The sequence below is a fragment of the Mobula birostris genome, chromosome 10 (assembly GCF_030028105.1).
Source record: "Mobula birostris isolate sMobBir1 chromosome 10, sMobBir1.hap1, whole genome shotgun sequence".
NCBI classification, from domain to species: Eukaryota; Metazoa; Chordata; class Chondrichthyes; order Myliobatiformes; family Myliobatidae; genus Mobula; species Mobula birostris.
In genome coordinates, this window is record NC_092379.1 from 133,580,923 (window position 1) to 133,606,021 (window position 25,099).

The window sequence follows — 25,099 nt, forward strand, 5'->3', positions numbered from 1 at the left end:
AATTATTTTGCACTTTGTTGGTGCACAAGTACTGATTTTTTCCCCCATGGCCCTGCACCTTACTGTCTATCTGAATTGCACTTTCACTTTACTCAGCATTATTTTATTGTTATTTTTTCCTTTGTGTAATGAATTGATCTTTAGCAACAGAGTCATGGAGCACTACAGCAGAAAAGCAGGCCCTTTGGCCCCTCTAGTTCAAGCCAGACTGTTATTCTGCCCAGTACTGTCGATCCACATCTGGACTACAGCGTTACAAACCCCTCCCCATCTATATACCTATCCAAACTTTTAAATATTACAATCAGGCGCATATCCACCACATCTGCTGCCAGCTCATCCCACACTTGCACCAACCGCTGTGTGAAGAAGCTCACCTTCCAAGAACTTGCAAGTCAAGTTTTTCACTGTACCTTGGTAATGTGACAACAATAAAACAATTTATCAATTTAACTGTAACACTATATCCTGCATTTTTGCTTTTCAGATGTATAACCTGCATGTGATGAAATGATCTACCTGGATGGCATGCACAACAAAGTTTTCACTAGCTCAGTACACATGACAATATTAATAAACAAATTTAAATCTGTCATCTTTGGTCTGCATTTTTCAGGAAGGCTTAATCTGGCACCCTCCTCGCTCTGAGTCAGATCACTGCTTCAGCACCCAGCTCGGGAAGTTTACTTCAGTAGAAGACTGAGGGAATGTTTACTGAAGGCAATGAGAAGCTCATGAATCAACTCCTCAAACCTTCCCCTTTTAATTGTCCCCTCGTTCAGTTATCTGCCCCAGTGTCAGGGCTTATCTTACGACATTGTATGATGCTGAAAGTGTTGCACAGGTACAAGCAGCCTTTGGTTAAAGCACAACATGGAACACACTGTTAACATTACAGCACAGCACAGGCCCTTCAGCCCACGATGTTGTGCTAACCTTTTAACGTACTCCAAGATGAATCTAACCCTTCCCTCCTACAAGTTTCCCCCCTGGTATTAGCCATTTTCCCTCTGGGAAAAGGCCTCTGGCTATTAACTCTATTGATGCCCTTTTTTGGGGTAGACGGGGAGTCCAGGCAGGGGTAGCCCTTCTGGTGAAGGGGCTTGTCATGTCCATTCGGGGGCAGCTCACTCACCTGTGGTTCCCACCGGGTAATCAGCTGTGACCTGTGGCTCCAAGCAGCTGTTTGCATGGGACAGTGGCCACGCCCCGGTACACCGCTTCGACAGGCGTGCTAAACCAGGTGAGGGTCGCTGGAGGCCTCATACCCCGGTGAGATAGGCCTCATGCCTGTCCTGGCGTGTGCAGTCAGCTCTAGCTGGGCGGACGAGACCTACAGTGAGATCCCACAGCGAGGAAATTGGTACCGAAATGCTCTGTGGAGAGCGAAGAGAATGACAAGGCACAGGAGGCATCATGGTCATCCACCATAACCAGGGAAGACCCCCGTTTGTGATGCTTGTTCTTGCCACTGGACCCAGAGTTCTGAGGTTGAGAGAGTGGAACTGCCCCAGTGCAACGGCTTTTCCACTTTAAAAACTCTCCCGCACAGGTTTCCTGTCACCATTGGACACCACAGACAACCACCATCTATGCCTTTTAACACCTTGTATATCAAAAGTCTTTGAAGGCCGCTAAGTTAAGTAGAGAAGCTTGCCAATGCTCCCGTCAGCCAATGCACTAACAGGCCTTTTATTTCACCATGGATTCCCAGAGCTTCACTGGCACAACATGGCTATTACTTTAATCCACATACGATCAGAATTTAAAACCATTGTGAGAAGAACACTTGGGGCAGTAATTGAAAGATTTGACAGGATTTTGTGGGGAACTATAAACATCTACTGCAGAAGGCAAATCCACATGATTAGCATGGAGACAGAAGAGACTGCAGATGCTGGAATGTGGAACAGTACTCAGTGGGCTGAAGGAACGGCAGGTCGAGCAGCATCTGTGGAGGGGAAAGGAACTGTCGATATTTCAGTTTGAAACCTTGATGTATTAGCACTCACAGTGAGAAGCGTAAAGGTACTTCCATCGTTGTTTATGTTCGGGCAGTGTCCATCTGTCTGAGTGAGAAGGAATGAGAAGCCAGAATCAACCCTGGTTTGAATGCTTGAGAGATGACTGAAATGTTACCTATAAAAACATTCCAAAGATACAAATGCCATATGATCAATGTTGACGTTGTATTTCATATCCTTTTTCCTGTTCCAGAATCTGTGGCATAGTAGTGTAGTGTTTAGAGCAATGCTTTACAGCACTGGCTGTAAGATCAGGGTTCGACTCCCACGGCTGTCCATAAACAGTTTGTACATTCTCCCTGTGACAGAGTGGATTTCTTCCAGAAGTTCCAGTTTTCTCCCACATTCCAAAGACATATGGGTTAGAGTGAGTGAGTTGTGGGCATGCTGTGTTGGTGCCCAAAGTGTGGTGACAATTGCAGGCTGCCCAGCACAAACTGCTCCAGTTTGATTGGTCACAAACGATGCATTTCACTATGTTTTGATGCTCATGTGACAAATAAAGCTAGTCTTTAAAAGTCCCCATAAATCCATTTTGAATGTACAAGGCATGTCCTTTCTTTGATACACCTTTAAAAGTGCTGACAGCAAAATAATACTGCAGGATTGCCAGATAAAAAATAATGCAAACATTTAAGGCGTGTCGTTGACAATTTCAGGTTCCACTGCAAGAAATAATTTCTTGGCAAGCAAACAGTACTGCCATTCACCAGAATCTTTAGTTTTTGTTTTCACTTAGTGTCAGATTATGTGGTCAGTCGTCATTGTTGCTTGTGGAACTTACTGTGAAATTCAATGTTCAAAGTTAATTTATTATCAAAGTATCCATACGTCACCATATATGAACCTGAAGTTCATTTTCTTGCAGGCATTCATAGCAGACCAAAGAACTATAATAGAATCAATGAAAACAACAAGGACTGACAAGTAACCAATGCGCAAAAGACGACAAATGACACAAATACAAAAAAAAACAAATAATAAACATGAGTTGTACAATCCTTGAAAGTGAGTTCAGAGGTTGTGTTTGGCAGTCAGCTCAATATTGTGGTGAGTGAAGTTTCCGATGCTGGCTCATGAGCCTAAAGGTTGGAGGGTATAACTGTTCCTGAATATAATGGTGTGGGACCTAAGGCCCCTGTACCACTTCCCAAGTGTGTGTGCACGTCCATTGAGAGCGATGAGGACCACTGACATCCCTGAGTGGGTGCACTTGTTATTTGTGTGTCTGGAGGTGACTGATGAGTCCATTCCGAGCTAGGAAGTACCTCCCCCATATGGGGCAAGTGTGTGAAGGTTCTGTAGTTGAGATGCCTGCTGCTCGTTCTTTCCGCTGTTGTCATTTCCTTTTTGCTTCAGCTTTGCAACCCTTTTCAGCTTTGATGACACCTCTATTGAGAAAACTGCGCCAGGATGAGCGATTCAAGGCCGCACGTTCCCTAGATCTCAAAGGCCTTCAGCGAAGTCTTGAGCGTGTGCTTGAATCGATTTCACTGAACACCACGAGAACGCTTCCCTGCAGACAGTTCCCTGAAGAACAACTACTTGGGGATGTGATCGCCCGACATCCTGACAACATGGCCTGCCCGTCTGACTTGGAGATATGTCAGCCGTGTGTGGACAGTGAGCATGGCTGCTACAGACAGCACTTTCGTGTCAGGAATTCTGGCTTGCCAATTGATACTCATGATCTTCCGTAGGCATGACAAGTGGCAGTGGTTCAGTCTACGCGCATATTTCACGTACACGAGTACTGAGAAGGGAGCATGGCCTGGAGGGTGCAGGTTATTGACATGTTTCCCACAAGGCAACAGCCACTATCATTCAAGACTGATTCACTGGATTGGTGTAATTGCTTTAAGAATGAGCATAGTTCTCAAAGATAGAGTGCTGTGCAAAAGTCTTAGGCACATATGCTGTCAATCCAATGGAAGCAAAGGATGTTGGGAATAATAAGGGTGGAGCACTGCACAGTGGGTATGGGACAGCTGGCAGGGGAGTGCCAAGGGTGGGGAATGGCACGGGTGCAGACACACCCAGCCCTGAGACACCAGGCAAGGTCATTTGATTCCAAACAACTGGTTTATTGATCATTACAGAAAGTCTCTCTGGTGCTTCCCATGATCTCTTTCCCCTTTTCCCCAACCATGATTCCCCTCTCCCTTCCCCCTTCTTACACTCAGTGCACACCAAGGACCTATATCAGAATCAGGTTTATCATCACCTACATGAGTCATAAAATGTTTTTTTTTATGGATGCAATTCAGTGCAATACGTAAATGACTACGGTACTGTGCTCGTGTGAACACTTACAAGGATGTTGCTGGGACTGGAGGCCTGAGTTTCAGGGAAAGATTGAATAGGTTAGTGCTTTATTTCCTGCAGCACAGGTGAAGGAGGCGAGATTAGATAGAGGGATACAATGTTTTGACGTGTATAGATAAGGAAAACGCAACCAGGCTTTTTCCATTGAGGTTGGGTGAGTCTAGTGGTCAAAGGGTAAAAGCAAGGAAGTTGCAATATTTAAAAGGAAACTCTTTACTCTCTGAAATAAGGGTAGTGTGAGTGTGGAATGAGCTATCAGCAGAAGTAGTGGATACAGGTTCGATTGCAACACTAAAGTGAAGTTTGGATACATAAGCCGGGATATAGACAGCTATGGTCCAGAATCGATATGATGAGGCAGGACAATGGTTCAAGATGGACTAGATGGGCCAAAGAGGCTGTCTGTGTGTTGTAGGGCTCTGCGACTCTAGCGTGAACTTGATGGGCCAAGTGGCTTCATTATATATTGAAATATGAATTAAGAATATCTCAGGAACTAAGGATATCCCCTCCGTCATCAGATTTCTGAATGGAACATGAACCCATGAACACTACCTCACATTTTTTTTGCTCTAATTTTTAAAATATGTATTTCTTTTTGTAATTTATAGTTTGTTCGTCATGTGTGGATGATCATGGTCCTTCCATGACCATGATAGTTTTTTTCATTGCCTTCTTCTGGGCGGTGTCTTTACAAGACTGGTGACCCCAGCCATTATCAATACTCATCAGACATTGCCTGTCTGACCTCAGTGGTCACACATCCAGGACTTGTGACATGCACCAGCTGCTCATACATACAACCATCCTCCACTTGCTCCCATGGCTTCACGTGATTCTGATTGCAGACACCCCACCCTGCAAAAACTCATTTCAGGGAGGTAGCACCATCAATTTGTGGGAGACTCCCGGAACTTCCGGGAGAGGTGGGATGTCTGCAATAGAGTAGCTCCTTAGCAGCTAACCAGCTAGTTTAAATAACGTTATCTATGCTAATGAACGAATGACACCTGTTAAACTCACCTCAACATGTCTTTTACAGTCTTAACCCACCATGGGCAATAGAAAAGTCACTGTTGCAAACAGTGCAGCGAGCAACACTGTCATTATTTTTGACCCCTATTAGGCAGGGGTACACTTTAGTGTGGTCTGGGATAACGTACGTCTTATATTTTCTTTTTTTGGAACACTCTGCCATGGCGCACTCTCACTCTCTCTCTCTCTCTCTCTCTCTCTCTCATGGTCTCTCGCGCTCTCGCTTGCTTGCTCTCTCTCTCGCTTTCTCTCTCTCTCTCGCGCACTCGCTCTCTCTTGCTTTCTCTCGCTTGCTCTAAAAAAAATTGATTTCTGTGATCTTGTATATAATTTGCAGGCATCAGGGAGCCACTATTGCTATGTGGGAGACTCCCGAAACTTCCGGGAGAGGTGAGATGTCTGTGATTGGGTGGGGGTGGGGGGGAGGGGGAGGCTAAGCAGGTGCTACCTCTTGCCCAAGGGTGACCTGCGGGCCAGCAGAAGGAAGGAGCGCCTTACACCTTCTCTGCTAGAGACTTATCTCCACCTCGTCACCCAGTAATTTATAGTATTTTAATGCTTACACTGTACTGCAGCTGCAAAAGAACACATTTCTCAACATATGTCAGTGATAATAAACCTGAATCTGATTCTGAATAGATTTGAAGAATGAAAAAAAAAACACCTCATCATAAATCTCTCAGACTCTCAGCTTTGAACAGCCCTGTGGGCTAGACAGCCACAGCTGTGGAAATACCCTGACAGGCGATGATCAAGCAGTTAATTTATTTCTGCTGGTGTTGGCTGAGGAGCAAAATTGAGTGAATATTAAGGACCCCCACCACCCAGGACATGCCCTCTTCTCATTGTTTCCGTCGGGATGGAGGTACAGAAGCCTGAAGGCACAAACTCAGTGATTCAGGAACAGTTTCTTCCCCTCTGCCATTCGATTTCTAAATGGACATTGAAACCATGAACTACTTTGTTATTTGCTTTTTTTGCACTGCTTATTTAAACTTAACTATTTAATAGATATATATATAATTCAGTTTTCTTCGTCTATATTTATTTACCATGTATTTCATTGTACTGTTAACGAATTTCACGACATATGCCGGTGATATTAAACCTGATTCTGAGGTTTAACATGCGGCTGAATGAAATGAACAGGCAGCCAGGCACCTCTGTGTGAGCATGTTGTGTGGGTGTCTCTATCTCCAACTACAAAGCACTCCCCCTATCCCATGCTGGCTGTCAGCCTGGATGCAATGCTCAATTAATCAGCGCAGTTTCGCTTCAGATTGCTGTCAGTGTCTGCCAAAAGCATACGCCCAATTTCATTCCAGTCAACTGTTGCACTTACATTGAGTTCCATAAACATAATAATAGCTTTGTTTTTATCAGATACAGATCTAGCACTGGTGCCTTGTGCAAATATATAAAACAAAGAGTTGTGCACACCCTAGGTTTGAGTACAAGTTGTCCTATAACAAGAAGATATTGCAGCTGTTAATTGTTTGACTGGGGACCAGGAGACCCAGACAGAAATCACATTTCTCAGGTTCCCAACTGGAGTTTAAGCATTTGTGCATTCGCAGTCGGCTTATTTGCTTTTGCAGTCGGTTTGAGTATTTGCAATCAGCTTAAAAGCCTTGAAAGTTGGAGCCAATGGCAGCAGCATTTGTGAACACCTCTTTGTTAAAAACCTGATGACCTTTACAGAAGGAAATGTGCCACTTCACAGGATATTATAGAAAATAGAAGCTCCTGTTGCAGGTAAACAAATTGGTGTGATAGAAAGTAGCTGGTTAATAGGGATAGACTGAGAGACATAAATGGGTCTCTGTTGAAGGGTCTGTGCCTGAAATGTGGACTGTACTCTTCCACAGATCCTGCCTGGCCTGCTGAGCTCCTCCAGCGGTTTTTGTGTGCTGCATAACTGGGTCTCCTCCCCGTTGGCAAGATTAAAGGGTGGTATTTGCCACAGGGATTGGCACTAGAAACTCAACATTTTACAATCTATATAAATTGGTACTAAAGGCATGGTTGTCCACTTAAGACAGAGTTAAAAAAACAGAGTTACAAGTCAAGTTAAATCTTTCGTCTCAGTGAGTCTGAATACTTGGAGCACTTTTGCTTAAGAGGACTTTGGAAATGCCACCTGTGAGTATTAAATAAGATGGATTCATATAAGGAAGGGAATGAAAGGAGTTGAGGTTACAATCAGGTTGGTGTTGATCTAAATAAATGACTCTGCATACTGTAAAGGTGGAATAGTCTACTCCTGTTCCCAATTCAGAAGTAGGTACAGCATCCTCTTCTACTCTGGGCCACAATGGACACAAGTCCCAGACCAATTTGCAAATTTCTACAAGCATACTGTGGAGAGCATTCTAACTGGTTGCATCACAACCTGGTGTGGAGGCAAGACTGAAAGAGGCTGCAGAAAGTTGTAGACAGCCAGCTCCATTACAGGAATACCCCTCCCCACCATCGAGGACATCTACAAAAGGTAATGCCATTATTAAGGATCCTCACCACCTTAGATGTATCCTCTTCTCACTACTACCATTAATGAGGTACAGGAGCCTAATAACTACACTGAACAGTTCAGGAACAGCTTCTTCCCCACTGCCATCAGAATTATGGTTTAATGACTCATGAGCATTACATTATAATTCTTCTTTAGAAATATTTATGCATTTCTGTAACTTATTGCCACTTTACAATGTATTGCACTGCAAACCAACCAATTTCACAACGTATGTCAGTGACAAAAAACCTGATTCTGATTCTAGTCTTTGTAGCCAGCTTCTGAGGTAAAACTGGAGGCTCTCAAGATCAAAATGCACTGATGTTTCAGCAACTGCCACATCCTGATTGGATTTTGAAGAGCAAAAACTATTGGAGGAACTCAGCTGATCTCTGCCCTGGGAAATGGACAATTGACGTTTCAGGAGGGCATCTTCACCTGGATCGCTCTTGATTCCAACATCTGCATTCACATGTCTCCATGGATTAAAAAAATATATTTTTGTAGCTCTTCTGCAACAGGATAACCTTTTGTTCTTGTCTGCCTTCCACAGCTACAACACTCAGAAAGAGTGCTGTGAAGAAAACGAAACTCAAGGCGGTATAGGGTAACATATACACAGTGGAAACTTTATTGGGTATCTATAAGGTGACCACTGAGTGTATGTTCATGGCGTTTTGCAGCTGTAGCCTGTCCACTTCAAGGTTCGTTGTAGTCTGTATTATAAGATGCTCTTCTGCACACCACTTTTGTAATGCGTGGTTATCAGTAACTGTCACTTTCCCGTCAGTCTGCCCATTTTCCTCTGGACCCTCTCATTAACAAGGCCTTTTCTCCCACAGAACTGTCGGGCACTGGATGCTTTTCATTTTTCACCCGATTCTTTGTAAACTCTAGAGACTATTGTGCATGAAAATCGCAACAGATTAGCAGTTTCTAAGGTACTCAAGCCACCCTATCTGACACGAACAATCGTTCCAGGGTCAAGGTCACTTAGATCACATTTCTTCTCCATTCTGATGTCTGGTCTGAACAACAACTGAACATCTTGATGATGTCTGCATGCTTTTTATGCATTGAGTTGCTGCCACGATTAGCTGATTAGATTTTTGCATTAACGAGGTGTTCAAAAGGTATATTTGATGTCAGAGAAATGTATACAATATACAGTACGTCCTGAAATGCAGATGTACCTAATAAAGTGGCCACTGAGTATGGATCCAATGTGAAACACCCCTCAGAATAGAGAATTATTAAGCTTGACTTGAGAGGAAATTACAGCAGCTGATTAGGCTTCCTATAAATATACTGACAGAATTAAATTTTAAAGTCACTGTTGATTTGGGCTCCACTCCAACACCTGATTAACATATTAATCCTGCCACAAAATCTGTTTGCTTTTATTAGACAAACATTTATTCTAGTCATCAAATGGGTCTACATAATTGCAAATTTAAAAAAAAAAGTAAAGAAAGAATGCTTGCCACAGCTTATCTTATCCTGGTAATGATATTTCAATTTTCACTGTCCTTTACAGGACTACCTGCCTTGAATTTTACCTAGGGAAGATGAAGCGTACATTTGGTAAAAAAAAAAGTGCCCTTGGGATCAGTTCCCCATCTTGCCCTCCCTGATCTTGAATGGCCATTTTCCTGCCATTCTTACAGACCAAAGTCACGGATTAGTTCTGGTCCAAGTAGAAAATTTACGCTGTTGAAGTACGAGGGGTGATTGATAAGTTCATGGCCTAAGGTAGAAGGAGTCAATTTTAGAAAACCTAGCGCACTTATTTTTCCTACATGTACACACTTAGTCCAGCGGTCGTGGAGCACACGGATCCCTTCTTTGTAGAAGTTGGTGTCTTGGACCTCCAGAAAGTGGTCCACAGCAGGGGTGATTGATAAGTTTGTGGCCTAAAGTAGAAGGAGATGAGGAGAAACATCAAACTTTCTGCATTTTCACTCAAAGAGTTGAACTTCATGTGCATGTAACGAGAGCTGTATAACTCATCTCCTTCTACCTTAGGCCTCGAACTTATCAATCACCCCTGCTGTGGACCACTTCCACAAAGAAGGGATCCGTATGCTCCATGACCGCTGGACTAAGTGTGTACATGTAGGAGGGGACTATGTTGAAAAATAAATGTGTTAGGTTTATTAAAATTGACTTCTTCCACCTTAGGCCACGAACGTATCAATCACCCCTCGTAACAGTCTAGGGTCTGAGCCCACTCATTCAGAGACACAACCTCAAATCCCATAAGAGCAGCAGTGAAATTTAAGTGTTCAATAATTAAATCTGGAATTAAGTAAACTAGACTCAGCAATGGTGATCATGACTCTGTCACTGTGGTTTTAAGGATATAAACTTTTCACACGAAGAATAGTTGGTATAAGGAAGGAGTTGCCAGATGACATGAAGGAGACAACAACAGTAACAACATTTAAGAGGTATATTGACAGGTACACGAAGGAGCAGGGCATGGTGATTTCAGATGCTGGAACCTGGGGCAAACAACACACTGCTGGAGGGGAAATACCTTCCGTGGAGTGAAATGAACAGCCAATATTTTGGGCTGAGACCATTCACCTGGATTGAAAGATAGAGTGAACTACAATGAGATGAGGGGAAGGGTGGAAGTGATAGGGGGATCCAGACGAGGAAGGATACTTGGCAGATAGAGGAGAGGAGAGTGGAAACAGTGATGAAGGCTGGAAGGTGATAAGTGGACCCAGGTGCGGAGGGATGACAGGTAGATAGAGGAGGGGAGAGTGGTAATAGTGACAGGCTGGAAGGTAATAGGTGGATCCCGGTGTGGAGGGATACTAAGCAGATAGAGGAGGAAAGAGTGGAAATAGAGGCAGAGGCTGCGAGATGATAGATGGTTGTGACAAAGGGCTCCAGGTGATGGAATCTGATAGGGAGGATGTGGAACCTCATATTGGAGGTGGGGTGGGCAGATAGGAACAGTGGGGAGAGCGGTCCTTTGGAAGATGGAGGAGGGGAGAGAAACAGGGTGATGGAAGGGGCAGAAGTGGATGTAAGAGGAAAGAGATTGATTAGGAGGAGAGGGAAAATGGACTGAGTGAGAGCAGGCTACCTGAACTAAATAAGAGAAGTGGGTTACTAGATAGAGACATGGAATTAATGCAGGCAAATGTGATTAGTATTGATCGGCACTATGGTTTGCATTGACATGGTGAACAAAGTGCCTGTTCCTTCCACCAGTGCCCCTGGCTGCCTATTCTATGCAACAACTACTCTGGGTAAAAGAAACTTGCCCCAAATAATTCCCTTGAGCTTTCTTCCTCTTGTCTTGAAGCTATGCCCTCTTGTATCTGAAATTTATATTCAGGGCAGGAGACTCTTATTTACCTTATCTATGCGACTCATAAGCTTAAAAACTTCTGTCTGGTCTCCGCACAGCCTCAAACAACCCAAGTTTTCTAACCCTGTACTTGAAATGATTTAATCCAGGCAGCATCCTGGTAAACCTCTTCTGTACCCTCTCAAAAGCCTCACATCTTTCCTGAACCGGAAATGAACACAATCCAGAAAACGTGGCCAACCAAAGTTTTATATAACTGCAACAGGATTTCCTAATTCTAATACTCAGTCCCCTGACTGGCACGGTAGCATAGTGGTCAGCACAATGCGACCTGGGTTCAATTCTCCCTTCTGTCTGTAAGGAGTTTATACATTCTCCCCGTGACTGCATGGGTTTCCTCAGAGCGCTCCAGTTTCCTCCCACAGTCCAAAGATGTACCGGTTGGTAGGTTGATTGGTCATTGTAAATTGTGATTAGGCTAGGATTAAATGATGGATTGCTGGGTATCGTGGCTCAAAGGGCCAGAAGGGCCTATTCTGCACTGTAAATAAATAAAGAAATGAAGGCAAGCACATCGTACACCTCCTTTACGAGCAAGTGTTTGGCAGTCACTCAAGTTGGATTCACTGGCAGGGCTCAAGGCATATTCTGCCTGGTGGGAACTTGGCTCGTGGCTGCATTTGCGACTTGAGAACTGCTCAGGTTACGAACAGCTCTCAGCAAATGACCTTCCTTTACCTGGGAATGGAGGGTGGCGCAGTAGCATAGCAGTAAGCAGAATGCATTACAGCACCTACCGTAAGATCAAGGTTGAATTCCTGCACTCTCTGTAAGGAGGTTGTATGTTCTCCCCATGACACATGGGTTTCCTCCTGTATTCCAAAGAGACTCAGGTAAGTTGTGGACATGCTATGCTGGTGCTGGATGAGTGGCAACACTTGTGGGCAGCCAAGAGCATATTGTCAACATTTCACTTTACGCTTTGATGTTTCGATGTACATGTGACAAGTTAACCTTTAATCTTCATGTGTTACTCCAGGGAGGGCCTGTATGATTGCTGCAGTCAATGGAAAAAGGTCATCCTCTAAACCAGTGAGGGAATGGGTTTAAGGGAGAGGTGACGAGAGGACCTGCCACGTATGTACGCAGTGTGACGCCTGGGCAATGCTGGGTTCTGACATTTACCTCTTCAGTAACTGGGCCTTCGTTTTGCTCGCCTTGTTCCTCTTCCTCAGAATGGTAGGTGCGTTCAGCAGCTTCACCCTTGATTCAGTGGACAACAGAGAACACCATGGGATGAATGGTCCCATCAACACTTCATGGAGGAAGTCATGCCAGGGTTGATAAGGATGCACCAACATACCTGGAAGCTCGTCCTTTGTTCCTGTCAGTCTTCTGTAAATCCCTCAAGTTATACCTGTGTCTGAAAGAACACAGAGGTATTAAAGTTCAATCCCACCAGTTTCATTAAACTGATGCTGGAAGTAGCTCATATTGATTGTAAACACAAGAGATTTTGCAGATGCTGGAAATCCAGAGTATCTTACAAACAAAATGCTAGAGGAACTCCGAAGGTCAGGCAGTATCCCTGGAGAGGAAAAAACAGTCAACATTTCGCGCCAAGACCCTTCATCAGCTCTATCTGAGACCCTTTGTTGACTGTTCATTACTCTCCATAAATCAATAGAGTTTACATTTTAGGCCAAGACCCTTTATCAGGACTGGAAAGGAAGGGGAAAGAAGACAAAATAAGAAGGGGAGAAATTACTGGAAGTTAGAGAAATCAATGTTTGTGCCATCATGTTAGAGCGGACCGGTTTAATATTGACAATATTCTTGCAGACCGGCCGACGGGGGTGGGGGGGGGGGTGCTGTTCAAGTAGGGTTAAACTCATCTCAACATGTCTCCCAGGACACTTGTCTCCTGGGACTACCATGACCATGAAGCCTTGCGCGGGCATCTGTGTGCACATGCGTGATGTGCGCATGCGCGTACGTGCGGATTTTTTGGCTTAATCTTCCCGACTATACTATACATACATTATTTCTTCTTTATATAGGCTGTGTATTTATCAAATCATTCCTGCTTTTACTATATGTTAGTGTTATTTTCGGTTTTATGTGTTATTTGGTAGATTATTTCTTGGGTCTGGGAACGCTCAAAAATGTTTCCCATATAAATTAATGGTAATTGCTTCTTCGCTTTACGCCATTTTGGTACGAAAGGTTTCACAGAACGCTCTACCTTAGCGGGGGAAATACGGGACAAGGGCGGTCCTGTATGGGACAAACCAATTTAGCCCAATATACGAGATGTCCCGGCAAATACAGGACAGTTGGTAACCTGATATTCAAGTTCAACAGTGCGTGACAGGGAATGAAGAAAGGTGCAGCTGACTCATATCGTGACCTCATGGCCCGGTAGCACATGCTTTGAGGCCCGGTGGTTGGGGACCGCTGTGTCAGAGGCTTCCAATACGAGGTGCTGCTCCTCCAGCCTGAGGGTGGCTTCATCATGGCAGTACAAGAAGTCATGGACCAACATTGCATGATAGGAACGGGGAGTGGAACTAAAATGCTGCCCACCGGGAAATCCTGCCTGTTGTGGCAGATGGGTGAAGGTGCCCAACAAAGCAACCTTCTCAATCTACGTTAGGTCTCACCAATGTAGAAGAGGCCGCACGGAACACCGGATACAGTAGATTACCCTGACAGACTTGCAGGTGAAGGGCTGCCTGACCTGATAGGAAGGTTTGGGCCCTCAATGGTGGTGAGGTAGGAGCTAGTATGAATTATAAATTTTAAGGGCTGTAAATCACACTGTTTTCAACAGGCAAACAGTTATCAATTACAAAGCCTTTAAACAGCATCTACTTGGACTGTTGATTGGGAACTGACATCACAACATAGCTGGAGTTCCATAGGGCAACACCTCTGAAACTAAGAAGTCACGGGTTCAAGTCCCACACGGGAAACTTGGCTGAGCTATGGAGAGTGACACACCATCAGGAGCTCCACCTTTCATCGAACAGCACATCACAGTACAGCTCCATGAAGTCGGGCCGACCTATTAACTCACTCCAAGATCAATCTAACCCTTCCTTCCTACATAGCCCCCCATAACAGGACTGTGGCGTACTGGTTAGCACAATGCTCTACGGCACCAGCAACCCAGGTTCAATTCCCGGCATTGCCTGTAAGGAGTTTGCACGTTCTCCCCGTGACTGCGTGGGTTTTGTCCGGGTGTTCCGGTTTCCACTCAAAGTCCAAAACTGTATGGTTGGTAAATTAATTGGTCATCGTAAATTGTCCCGTGATTAGGCTCGGATTAAATCAGGGGATTGCTGGGTGGTGTGGCTTGAAGGGCCAGAAGGGCCTATTCCACACTGTAACTCAATAAATAAAAATAAATTTTTCTATCATCCATGTGCCTATCTAAGAAACTCTTAAATGTTTCTACTGCATCTGCCTCTACCACCAACCCTGGCACCACATTCCACACAGCCACCACTCTCTGTGTAAGAATCCTACTTCTGACATCCCCCCGATATCTTCCACTTGTCATCTTAAAATTATGCCCTCTCATATTCGCCAGTTGCACCTAGGAAAAAGGAGCTGGCTGTTCACTCTACGAGTGCCTCTTATCATCGTATACATGGACATCAGGTTAGCTTTCATCCTTGTTCACTTCAAAGAGGAAAGCCCAAGCTCACTCAACACTTCCTCACTTGACATGCTCTCTAGGCCAGGCAGCATCCTGGTAAATCTCCTCTGCTCCCTCTCTAAAGCTTTCAGATCCTTCCTATTAAGAGGCAACCAGAAATGAACACAGCAAGAGAAAACCTGCTGATGCTGGAAATCAAAATAACACACACAAAATGCTGGAGGAACCCAGCAGGTCAGGCGGCGTCTATGGAAAGGAGTAAACAGTTGACGTAGATTTGTTTTTTTTTTAAAAAACAGAGTGTGGCAGGTAACTGGAATGCACTAATGGGGGTGATGGTTGGGGGTGATGGTTGAGGCTGATACAATAGGAACACTTAAGAGACTCTGAGATAAGCACATGGATATACTGTAAGAAAAATGGAAGGTAACAGGCGGTGTAGAAGGGAAGGGTTAGATTGATCATTGACTATGTTTATATACATCATCATCATGTGCCGTGTCATATGACATGGGTGATCATGGTCTTCCAGCCAGCTTTAATCCATTGCCTGTGGGGAAGACCCCCTTCACTCTTTGCTCTTATTCTTTTCTCATGACCATGATTGCTCCTGGCAATTTGCGGTTTGTTATTGCCTTCTTCCGGGCAGTTTCTTTACAATACGGGTGACCCCAGCCATTACCAATACTCTTCAGAGACTGTCTGCCTGGCGTCAGTGGTCACATAACCAGGACTTGTGATATGCGGCATCTGGTCATACAACCATCCACCAGCTGCTCCCATGGCTTCACGTGACCCTGATTGTGGGGGAGGGGGAGGGGGCTGGGGCTGAACGGGTGCTACACCTTGCACTAGGGTGACCAGCAGCTAGTGGAGGGCAGGAGTGCATTACACCTCCTTTGGTAGAGAGGTATCTCCACCCCACCACCAAAAAATTGATATAGATTAGCATAAAATGGTGGGCCTTTAAAATGCTATACTATTCTATGTTCCATCCTTTACTGCCCTTGAGAAGGTGGTGACGTGCAGCCACCTTGAACCTTACTCACCTTAATACGTAATTATTCAATACCAGTGACCTGCACTTCTGGCGCCCCTGGGCCTGCACAGTCTGAAGCCTCTTTGCCGGCTGGTTCAAACGTTTCTCTAGATGGTCCATCAGTTGGACTGGCTCCAAAGACGACTGTGGGAAAGCGTTGCCTTCCTTCAATGACAGGCCTGCATTATTGGCAGTATTCTGCTCAGCACAAGAACAGAATTAAAATCAGGTTTATTATCGCCGACATATGTTGTGGAATTTGTTGTTCTGTGGTAGCAATACATTGTAATACGTAAAAATAAAATACAAATACATAAATTATTATTTATATACTTACATATAAATATATAAACAGCATAAACACATACCCTCAGTGGCCACTTTGTTAGGTATGGGAGGTTCCTAATAAAGTGGCCACTAAATGCACGTTCGTGGTTTTCTACTGCTTTCCTTTCGGAATGGCAGGCGGTGACCAGCGGGGTACCGCAGGGTTCAGTGCTGGGATCACAGCTGTTTACAATATATATTAATGATTTAGATGAGGGAATTAAAAGTAACGTTAGCAAATTCGCCCATGACACAAAGCTGGGTGGCAGTGTGAAATGTGAGGAGGATGCTATGAGAATGCAGGGTGACTTGGACAGGCTGGGTGAGTGGGCAGATGCATGGCAGATGCAGTTTAATGTGGATAAATGTGAGGTTATCCACTTTGGTGGTAAGAACAGGAAGGCAAGTTATTATCTAAATGGAGTCAAGTTAGGAAAAGGGGAAGTACAACGAGATCTAGGTGTTCTTGTGCATCAGTCACTGAAAGCAAGCATGCAAGTACAGCAGGCTGTGAAGAAAGCTAATAGCATGCTGGCCTTCATAACAAGGGGAATTGAGTACAAGAGCAAAGAGGTCCTTCTGCAGCTGTACAGGGCCCTAGTGAGACCACACCTGGAGTACTGTGTGCAGTTTTGGTCTCCAAATTTGAGGAAGGACATTCTTGCTATTGAGGGAGTGCAGTGTAGATTCACAAGGTTAATTCCCGGGATGGTGGGACTGTCATATGTCAAAAGATTGGAGCGACTGGGCTTGTATACTCTGGAATGTAGAAGGCTGAGAGGGGATCTTATTGAAACATATAAGATTATTAAGGGATTGCACACGCTGGAGGCAGGAAGCATGTTCCCACTGATGGGTGAGTCCAGAACCAGAGGCCACAGTTTAAGAATAAGGGGTAGGCCATTTAGAACCGAGTTGAGGAAGAACTTTTTCACTCAGAGAGTGGTGGATGTATGGAATGCTCTGCCCCAGAAAGCTGCGGAGGCCAAGTCTTTGGATGCTTTCAAGAAAGAGATGGATAGAGCTCTTAAAGATAGCGGAATCAAAGGTTATGGGGATAAGGCAGGAACTGGATACCGATTGTGGATGATCAGCCATGATCACAGTGAATGGTGGTGCTGGCTCGAAGGGCTGAATGGTCTACTCCTGCACCTATTGACTATTGTAGCCTAGCCACTTCAAGCTTCGACATGTTGTGCATTCAGAGATGCTCTTTTGCACATCACTGTTGTAATGCGTGGTTACTTGTGTTAGTGTTGCCTTCCTGTCAGCTTGAACCAGTCTGGCCATTCTCTTCTGACCTCTCTCATTAACAAGGTGTTTTCACCCATAGAACTGCTGCTGACCGGATGTTTTAAATTCTTGAACCATTCCCTGTAAACTCTAGAGACTGCTGTGTGTGAAAATCCCAGGAATTCAGCAGTTTCTGAGGTACTCAAACCACCCTGCCTGGCACCAACAATCAGCCCAAGGTCTAAGTCATTTCTTCCCCATTCCGGTGTTTGATCTGAACAACTGAACTTTTTGACCGTGTCTGCACACTTTTATGCAGCGAGTTGCTGCCGCATGATTGGCTGATATTTGCACTAACGAGGTGTACCTCATGAAGTGGCCACTGAGTGTATGTTACAGGTTTCGGTACAATACATTACAAGTGCACGTTAACATGGTACTACGTGTGAGCAATACAGGTGGAATCAGATTGTCCACCAGACTACTCTTATTGAGACAATGAAAACATAAAAACATAGAAAACCTACAGCAAAATACAGGCTCTACAGCAAAATACAGGCCCTTCGGCCCACAAAGCTGTGCCAAACATGTGCCTACCTTAGAACTACCTAGGCTTACCCATAGGCCTCTATTTTTCTAAGCTCCACATACCTATACAAGAGTCTCTTAAAAGATCCTATCGTATTCGTCTCTAGCACCGTCACTGGCAGCCCATTCCATGTACTGACCACTCTCTGTGTGAAAAACCCATCCTTACATCTCCTCTGTACCTACTTCCAAGCACCTTAACATTGCGACCTCTTCTGCTAGCCATTTCAGCCCTGGGGAAAAAGCCTCTGACTATCCACATGATTAATGCCTCTCATTATCTTGTACACCTCTATCAGGTCACCTCTCATCCTCCATCGCTCCAAGGAGAAAAGGCCGAGTTCACTCAACCTATTCTCATAAGGCATGCTCCCCAATCCAGACAACATCCTTGTAAATCTCCTCTGCACCCTTTCTATGGTTTCCACATCCTTCCTGTAGTGAGGCAACCAGGACTGAGCACAGTACTCTAAGTGGGGTCTGACCAGGACCCTATATAGCTGCAACATTACCTCTCAGCTCCTAAACTCAATCCCACGATTGACGAAGGGCAATGCACCATATGCCTTCTTAACCACAGAGTCAACCTGCATAGCAGCTTTGAGTGTCTTATGGACTCGGACCCCAAGATCCCTCTGATCCTCCACACTGCCAAGAGTCTTACTATTAATACTATATTCTGCCATCCTATTTGACCTACCAAAATGAACCACCTCACACTTATCTGGGTTGAACTCCATCCGCCACTTCTCAGCCCAGTTTTGCATCCTATCAATGTCCCGCTGTAACCTCTGACAGCTTTCCACAACACCCCCAGCCTTTGTGTCATCAGCAAATTTACTAACCCACTCCTGCACTTCCTCATCCAGGTCATTTATAAAAATCACAAAGAGTAGGGGTCCCAGAACAGATCCCTGAGGCACACCACTGGTCACCGGCCCCCATGAAGAATATGACCCGTCTACAACCACTCTTTGCCTTCTCTGGGCAAACCAATTCTGGATCCACAAAGCAAGGTCCCCTTGGATCCCATGCCTCCTTACTTTCTCAATAAGCCTTGCATGGGGTACCTTATTAAATGCCTTGCTAAAATCCATATACACTACATCTACGGCTCTACCTCAAACATCCTCAAACTGTCCAATAAAGAGACCGTCTGTGGATTTTCAGGACGTGGCTATCCAGAAGCCAACACTTGAGGATGGCATCGAGGGACACAAAGTGGTTGAACGAGTCTCCATCTGCTTTGATCCATTGGCCCTATTGTTGACCAGTATGGAACACTCGGTCTACGTGCTAAAAAATAACCTATTTATCACGTTGTTGTTTGGGCAAACATGGTATAAAGATCAACCTTATTTGTCACACATACATTAAAGCAGCACAGCACACCGTGCAATAGGTTGCTTGTGTCAGTGACCAACACAGTCCAAGGATTGCGCTGGACAGTCCACAAGTGTTACCATCCCATGTTTCCAGTGCCAGTGTAGCATACCTACAAATTACTTATTCTGAGGCATACAGGCCAATAGCCATCAAATAAACCTCATGCATTAACCCTTTCATTCCTGCAATCGTTCTCATGAGCCACCACTGGACCCTCTCCATTGCCAGCACATCCTCTCTTGGATGTGGCCCAAAACTGCTCACAATACTCCATATGTCTTCTGACCACTGCCTTGTCAACCGTCAGCATTACATCCTTACTTCCATATTCTAGAATGCTGGAAATGAATGCTAAACCAGTACGGAGCCAGACACACACCAGGAGCCAATACATTAACTGTGCTTACCTGCACATGATCAGTTCCGTTTCCCGACGCTGCGTGTCTGATGAATCGGACGGCAGCAATGATTGCCTGCAGCGTAATCCGCCGATGCTCCCTGTAATGCAGACCCGTAATCACCTTCATCAGGTCACTTGTGGAGGTCAAGACAACCTCAGCTGGGGAATGAAAAATCATTGCAGATGCAAGATTAAACTACACGTAACCCGTAAGTAACCCAACAACCCACCAAAATAAACAAGCATGTTTATTGCCATCTGCACAACAGCATGTATACACAGGTGCAAGGAAATACTTACCTGGAGCAGCATCACAGGTCACGGGGACTCTTACAGACAATAGCAGAATTGAAACCAGGTTGCTGATATTGTAACTGTGCGATTCTATAATTCTAGAGTAGGACTGTCTAAAAGATCAGCACACATTTAATGGGCCAAAGGGGCTTATTACTGTGTTGCACAACTCTATGTGCTACCTGTTGCCATGATCCCATGACAACGTTAATGTGATAATGCATGCAAGATATTTTTATATGGATATGGCAGCAGTGAACACAGCCCCTGACGGTATATACACAGAGTGCCACTTTATTAGGTACACCTATACACCTGCTCGTTAATGCAAATATCTAATCAGCCAATCATGTGATTGCAACTCAATGCATGAAAGCATGCAGATATGGTCAAGAGGTTCAGTTGTTGTTTAGACCAAGCATCAGAATGGGGAAGAAATGTGACCGTGGAATGATTGTTGGTGTCAGACTGGGTGGTTTGAGTACCTTAGAAACTGTCGATCTCCTGGGATTTTCACACCCAACAATCTCTAGAGTTTACAAAGAATCGTTCAAAAATCAGAAACATCCAGTGAGCAGCAGTTCTGTGGTTGAAAACACCTTGTCAATGTGAGAGGTCAGAGGGGAATGGCCTGACTGGTTGAAGCTGACAAGAAGGCGACAGTAATGGAAATCAGCAACAATGGTGTGCGGAAGAGCATCTCTGAATGTACAACACGTCAAACCTTGAAGTGGATGGGCTACAGCAGCAGAAGACCATGAAAATACACTCAGTGGCCACTTTATTAGGTACCTGCTATATGAGTACAGGAGGTACCTAATAAAAGTGGTCGCTGAGTGGATTTGGATCAGGTGGGATTCCTCAACCTGTCAGGGGAGGACAATGAGCCTCCCCAGCGGACAGCCTTTGCTCCTTGGTTCCTGTGCACCCTCATACTCTGATTGTGAATTGGAAGTCAGTAGCATCACCACCACACCTCCACCCAATCACGAGTTCAGCCTCTTGGGGATAGAAATGGCACAGAGCCATTCACAATCTGGGACAAAGCAAGCTTCTGCATTCAACTCGCCGAGAAAGTCGTGTTACTGTCGCACCTTCAGCTGGGAGGTCAGCACACCCGTTCCTTGCTATCCATACACATGCACACCTGTGAGGCTGGTTGTGTATGGGGATATAGGTGAATACAGGGTACTTCTTCAGATCCCCTTTCTCCAGTATCCAGTGACTCCTGTTTACCATGGGATGCACTGCATCTAATGCGTTTGTGTGGGCACACAGAGCGGCGTCTATCATTAACAACCCTCGCCGCCTAGGACATGCCCTCTAATTGTTATCACCATCAGGGAGGAGGTACGGAAGCTGAAGGCCCACATGCAGTGATACAGAAACTTTTATTTCTGCATTTCTGAACAGTCCATGAACACAAAATCATTGTTTCGTTTATGACTCTATTTGTTTATTTTGGTAATTTGTACTATATGAACTTGCGCTGTCCTGTTGCCCAAAGATAATACACTTATGGAACATAGAACATTACAGCATAGTACAGACACAGTTCCGTGCACAATGTTGTGCCGACCTTTTAACCTACTCGAAGGTCGTACAACCGTAGGTCACAGGAGCCGATCAGATGACCTGCCTTGCTCCCAGCAATCACAAGGAAGGCCCACCAGCTTCTGTACTTTGTTGGAAAGTTTAAGGAGGCTTGGCTTGTCACCAAACACCCCAGGTGTAGCACTGAAAGCATCCTGACTGTTGCGTCAGGATCTGGTAAAGCAACTTAAGCATGCAGGAACATAACTTGCCCATTCAGCTTCATAGTATCCAAGACATCTTCAAGGAGCTATGTTTCAAAAAGGCATCATTTATTATTAAGGACCCCCATCTCTGCCTTGTACTTATTGCAACAGGAGCCTGAAGGCACACACTCAACGATTCAGTAACAACTTCTTCTCCTCTGCCATCTGATTTCTGAATGGACATTGAACCACGAACACTACCTCACTACTTCTTTAATTTAACTCATTTTATTTACATGCACACACTTACTGTAATTCATGTTTGTTTTCAATTATTACGTATTGCATTGTACAGCTGCCACAAAGATAACAAATTTCACAACATATACCAGTGACATTAAGCCTGATTCTGAATCCTCCCTCATCTCACTTCAGGCCCACAAACATTTCTCCCACGTGTGGCAAAACTTCACCTGCAAATCTGCTGGGATCTTGTCTGCTGCTCCCGATGTGACCTTCTCTTTTTTTAAATTTTTTATTTTTATTTGGATAAGTAATTCACAAGTATCATGAACTTTTTTCACATGTATAAACCTTTTCCATTTTTTTTTACATATGTACAACTATAATTATTTATACATTCCAAAGTACACATTAAGATGATATAAAAAGAAATTAGACACTTAAATAGATAATTATGTGCAGTTGAAATTCTAATCTATTAGGCTAAGTAATGATATTAGTTCTTAAGGAAAATAGTAATAATAATGGATTAATAATAATTTCCATATATCTCTTCTGGACCATTTCTTTCTGGTCCAAAATGTTGTATGTAAGCCTATGTAACAACCATTGTAGGTGTTTATATCCTAACTTGTTCATGTTTGCTCCTACCCCCAAACATAATTGTCCAATCCCTACGTACTTACTTACTTAATTTTATCATTTTTTATCCCTTTCCCAAATCTTTTCCTTTACTTGTGTTCATTCTCTATTTTCCCAAAAAAAAACAAAAACAGTAAACATTTAGACCAGGGGTGCTTATGTTAGTGACATTACTGTGTTGATGAGAAGAGCAGTATAAATCATTAGGCGAGTCATCTAACTAGTAGGGAAAAAAATGCTCCTTTTCTAACCAAACAGTAAGCTATCCCTTCTCAACAGTAAACCAAAACATATAACCATACCCTAGGCATTTTTAAATGTATAACATTTGAAAATTTTCCCCGACTTCCAACAGTGAGGCCTGAGCACCGACCCGCCCTAGTTCAGGGGGATAACCTCTATCTTCACCCTGTGTCAGAGGGCCCTCAGCAGTTTCAATAATCATAGAGACTTTTCTCCTATTTATGTCTCGACCATATTGCTATCATTCAAGTTATTCCGTCTAGTTTATTTTCAGCTACCTGCTTTCATTTTACCTTTAAGTCCGATTTACTCTTTTCAGTCATTTCTCTTAATTAATCTATATTCTCTGTACATTCGCGTCTGAATATTTGCAGCTTTTCCTTGTAGTTTGACACCCTGGTTCACGTGGAGCGTCTTCGCCACACTGGCTGCCACGACTTCTGCCGAATCCTCTCCAGTAGTGACTCCGGTTGGGTGATAACTTTAATAGGTAGTCCCCGGTCTGCCAAGTCCAATGTTGCCTCCTCCGCCGTAGCATAAGTTTTTGTCCCTTCGTTGTAAAAGACTCTCAGCCGAGCTGGATACAGGGTCTGAAATCTGATGTTGTTTTCCTTCAGGACCCTCCGTGTTTCCACATATTCCTTCTGTCTGGCAAGGATCCCCGGTGCGTAATCGTGGTCTAAGCTGATTTTACAGTTGCTCCACATGAAACCTTTCTTTTGCCATGCCCGTTTAAGCACCTCTTCCTTCGTTCTGTAACTGAGAAATCTGACCAGAATCGATCTGGGCTGGGCACCTGCCGGAGGCTGTGGTGCCAACGCGTGGTGAGCCCTTTCTATCTGTAGGTCTTTTGCGTCCGGTATATCAAGGTTCTCTCTAAGCAGTTTCTCCACAAGGGAATCATCAATCCGGGTTTACCTTCAGTTCCTTCGGGAACTCCGTAGATCCTCACATTTTCCCTTCTTGAGCGGCCTTCTTGGTCTATTAGCTTCCACTGGAGCTGCTCTTGTAGCTTTAGCATTTCTGCTATCACTTCCTCTGCACTTTGTAGCTTCTCCTCAATTCCTACAATCCTCGCTTCAGCTTCATCTATCCTCGAATTAGTTTTTACTATTTCTCCTTTAATATCCTCCAGCTGTTTGCTGTTATCTTGTCGGAACTCGCGAATCTCTCTGAGAATCAAAGACAGATTCACCGATTCCTCCTCATTATCTCCATCCTGGCTTGCCGTGGGGGAGCTAGGCCCGTCGCCTTGCTGCGTCTCTTTGTGTTTATCAGCCTTCTGAGCGGACTTTTTAATCTTGTTCTTAGACATCATCTTTGCCTCATTTATTAATATAGTTATACAATATTAAGTATTTGTCTAATTTCGATTTTGGGGCAGTTTACCTTCTTTTTTGTCAAGAGACCTTTTCCTTACGCCACCATTCCCTTGATGACCCGGAAGTCTCGATGTGAGCTTCTCTAAAGACCTATTATACATTGGGGGCCACTTCGTCGAGCACCTCCACAACATCTGCCAAAAGCAGAACTTCCCAGTAGCCAGACACTTTAATTCTGATTCCTATTCCTGTTCTGATATGTTGGTCCATGGCCTCCTCTTGTGTCAAGATGAGGCCAACCTCAGGGTGGAGAAGCACCACCTTATTTTCTTCCTGGGTAGCCTCCAACCCGATGACATGAATAGAGATTCCTCCTTCCAGTAAAAAAATGTTTCCCACTCCCTCCCCTCTTCTTCTATTCCTCACTGTGGCCCCTTACTTCTTCTCACCTGTCTATCATCTCCCCTGGGTCCCCTCCTCCTTCCCTCTCTCTAATGGTCCACTCTCCTCTCCTATCAGATTCCTTCCTCTCCAGCCCTTTACCTTTTCTAACTGCTTGGCTTTACCTATCACCTTCCAGCTGCCCTCCTTCCCAGCCCCCCCCCCCACCAATCTTTTTATTCCAGTGTCTTCCCCCTTCCTTTTCAGTCCTGAAGGAAGGTCACAGCCTGAAACCTTGACTTTTTTTTTTATTAACTTCCATAGATGCTCTCTGACCTGCTGAGTTCCCTCAACATTTTGTGTGTGTCGCTTAG

General features: G+C 44.4%; 1 protein-coding gene across 3 annotated transcripts in view; it reads right to left on the bottom strand.

The window, feature by feature from the left end:
- The window catches only part of radx (RPA1 related single stranded DNA binding protein), a 72,556-nt gene that overhangs the window by 12,704 nt on the left and 34,753 nt on the right, over positions 1-25,099 (bottom strand). For 2 of the 3 annotated variants that reach the window (XM_072271032.1, XM_072271031.1), the window contains exons 10-14: positions 19,869-20,020; positions 15,938-16,125; positions 12,588-12,647; positions 12,410-12,487; positions 12,022-12,096 (exon numbers count right to left, since the gene is read on the bottom strand). In XM_072271032.1, the coding sequence (XP_072127133.1) occupies positions 12,022-12,096; positions 12,410-12,487; positions 12,588-12,647; positions 15,938-16,125; positions 19,869-20,020 (553 nt within the window). The remainder of the gene's footprint in view (positions 1-12,021; positions 12,097-12,409; positions 12,488-12,587; positions 12,648-15,937; positions 16,126-19,868; positions 20,021-25,099) is intronic. The other variant, XM_072271033.1, reaches the window with a different exon arrangement.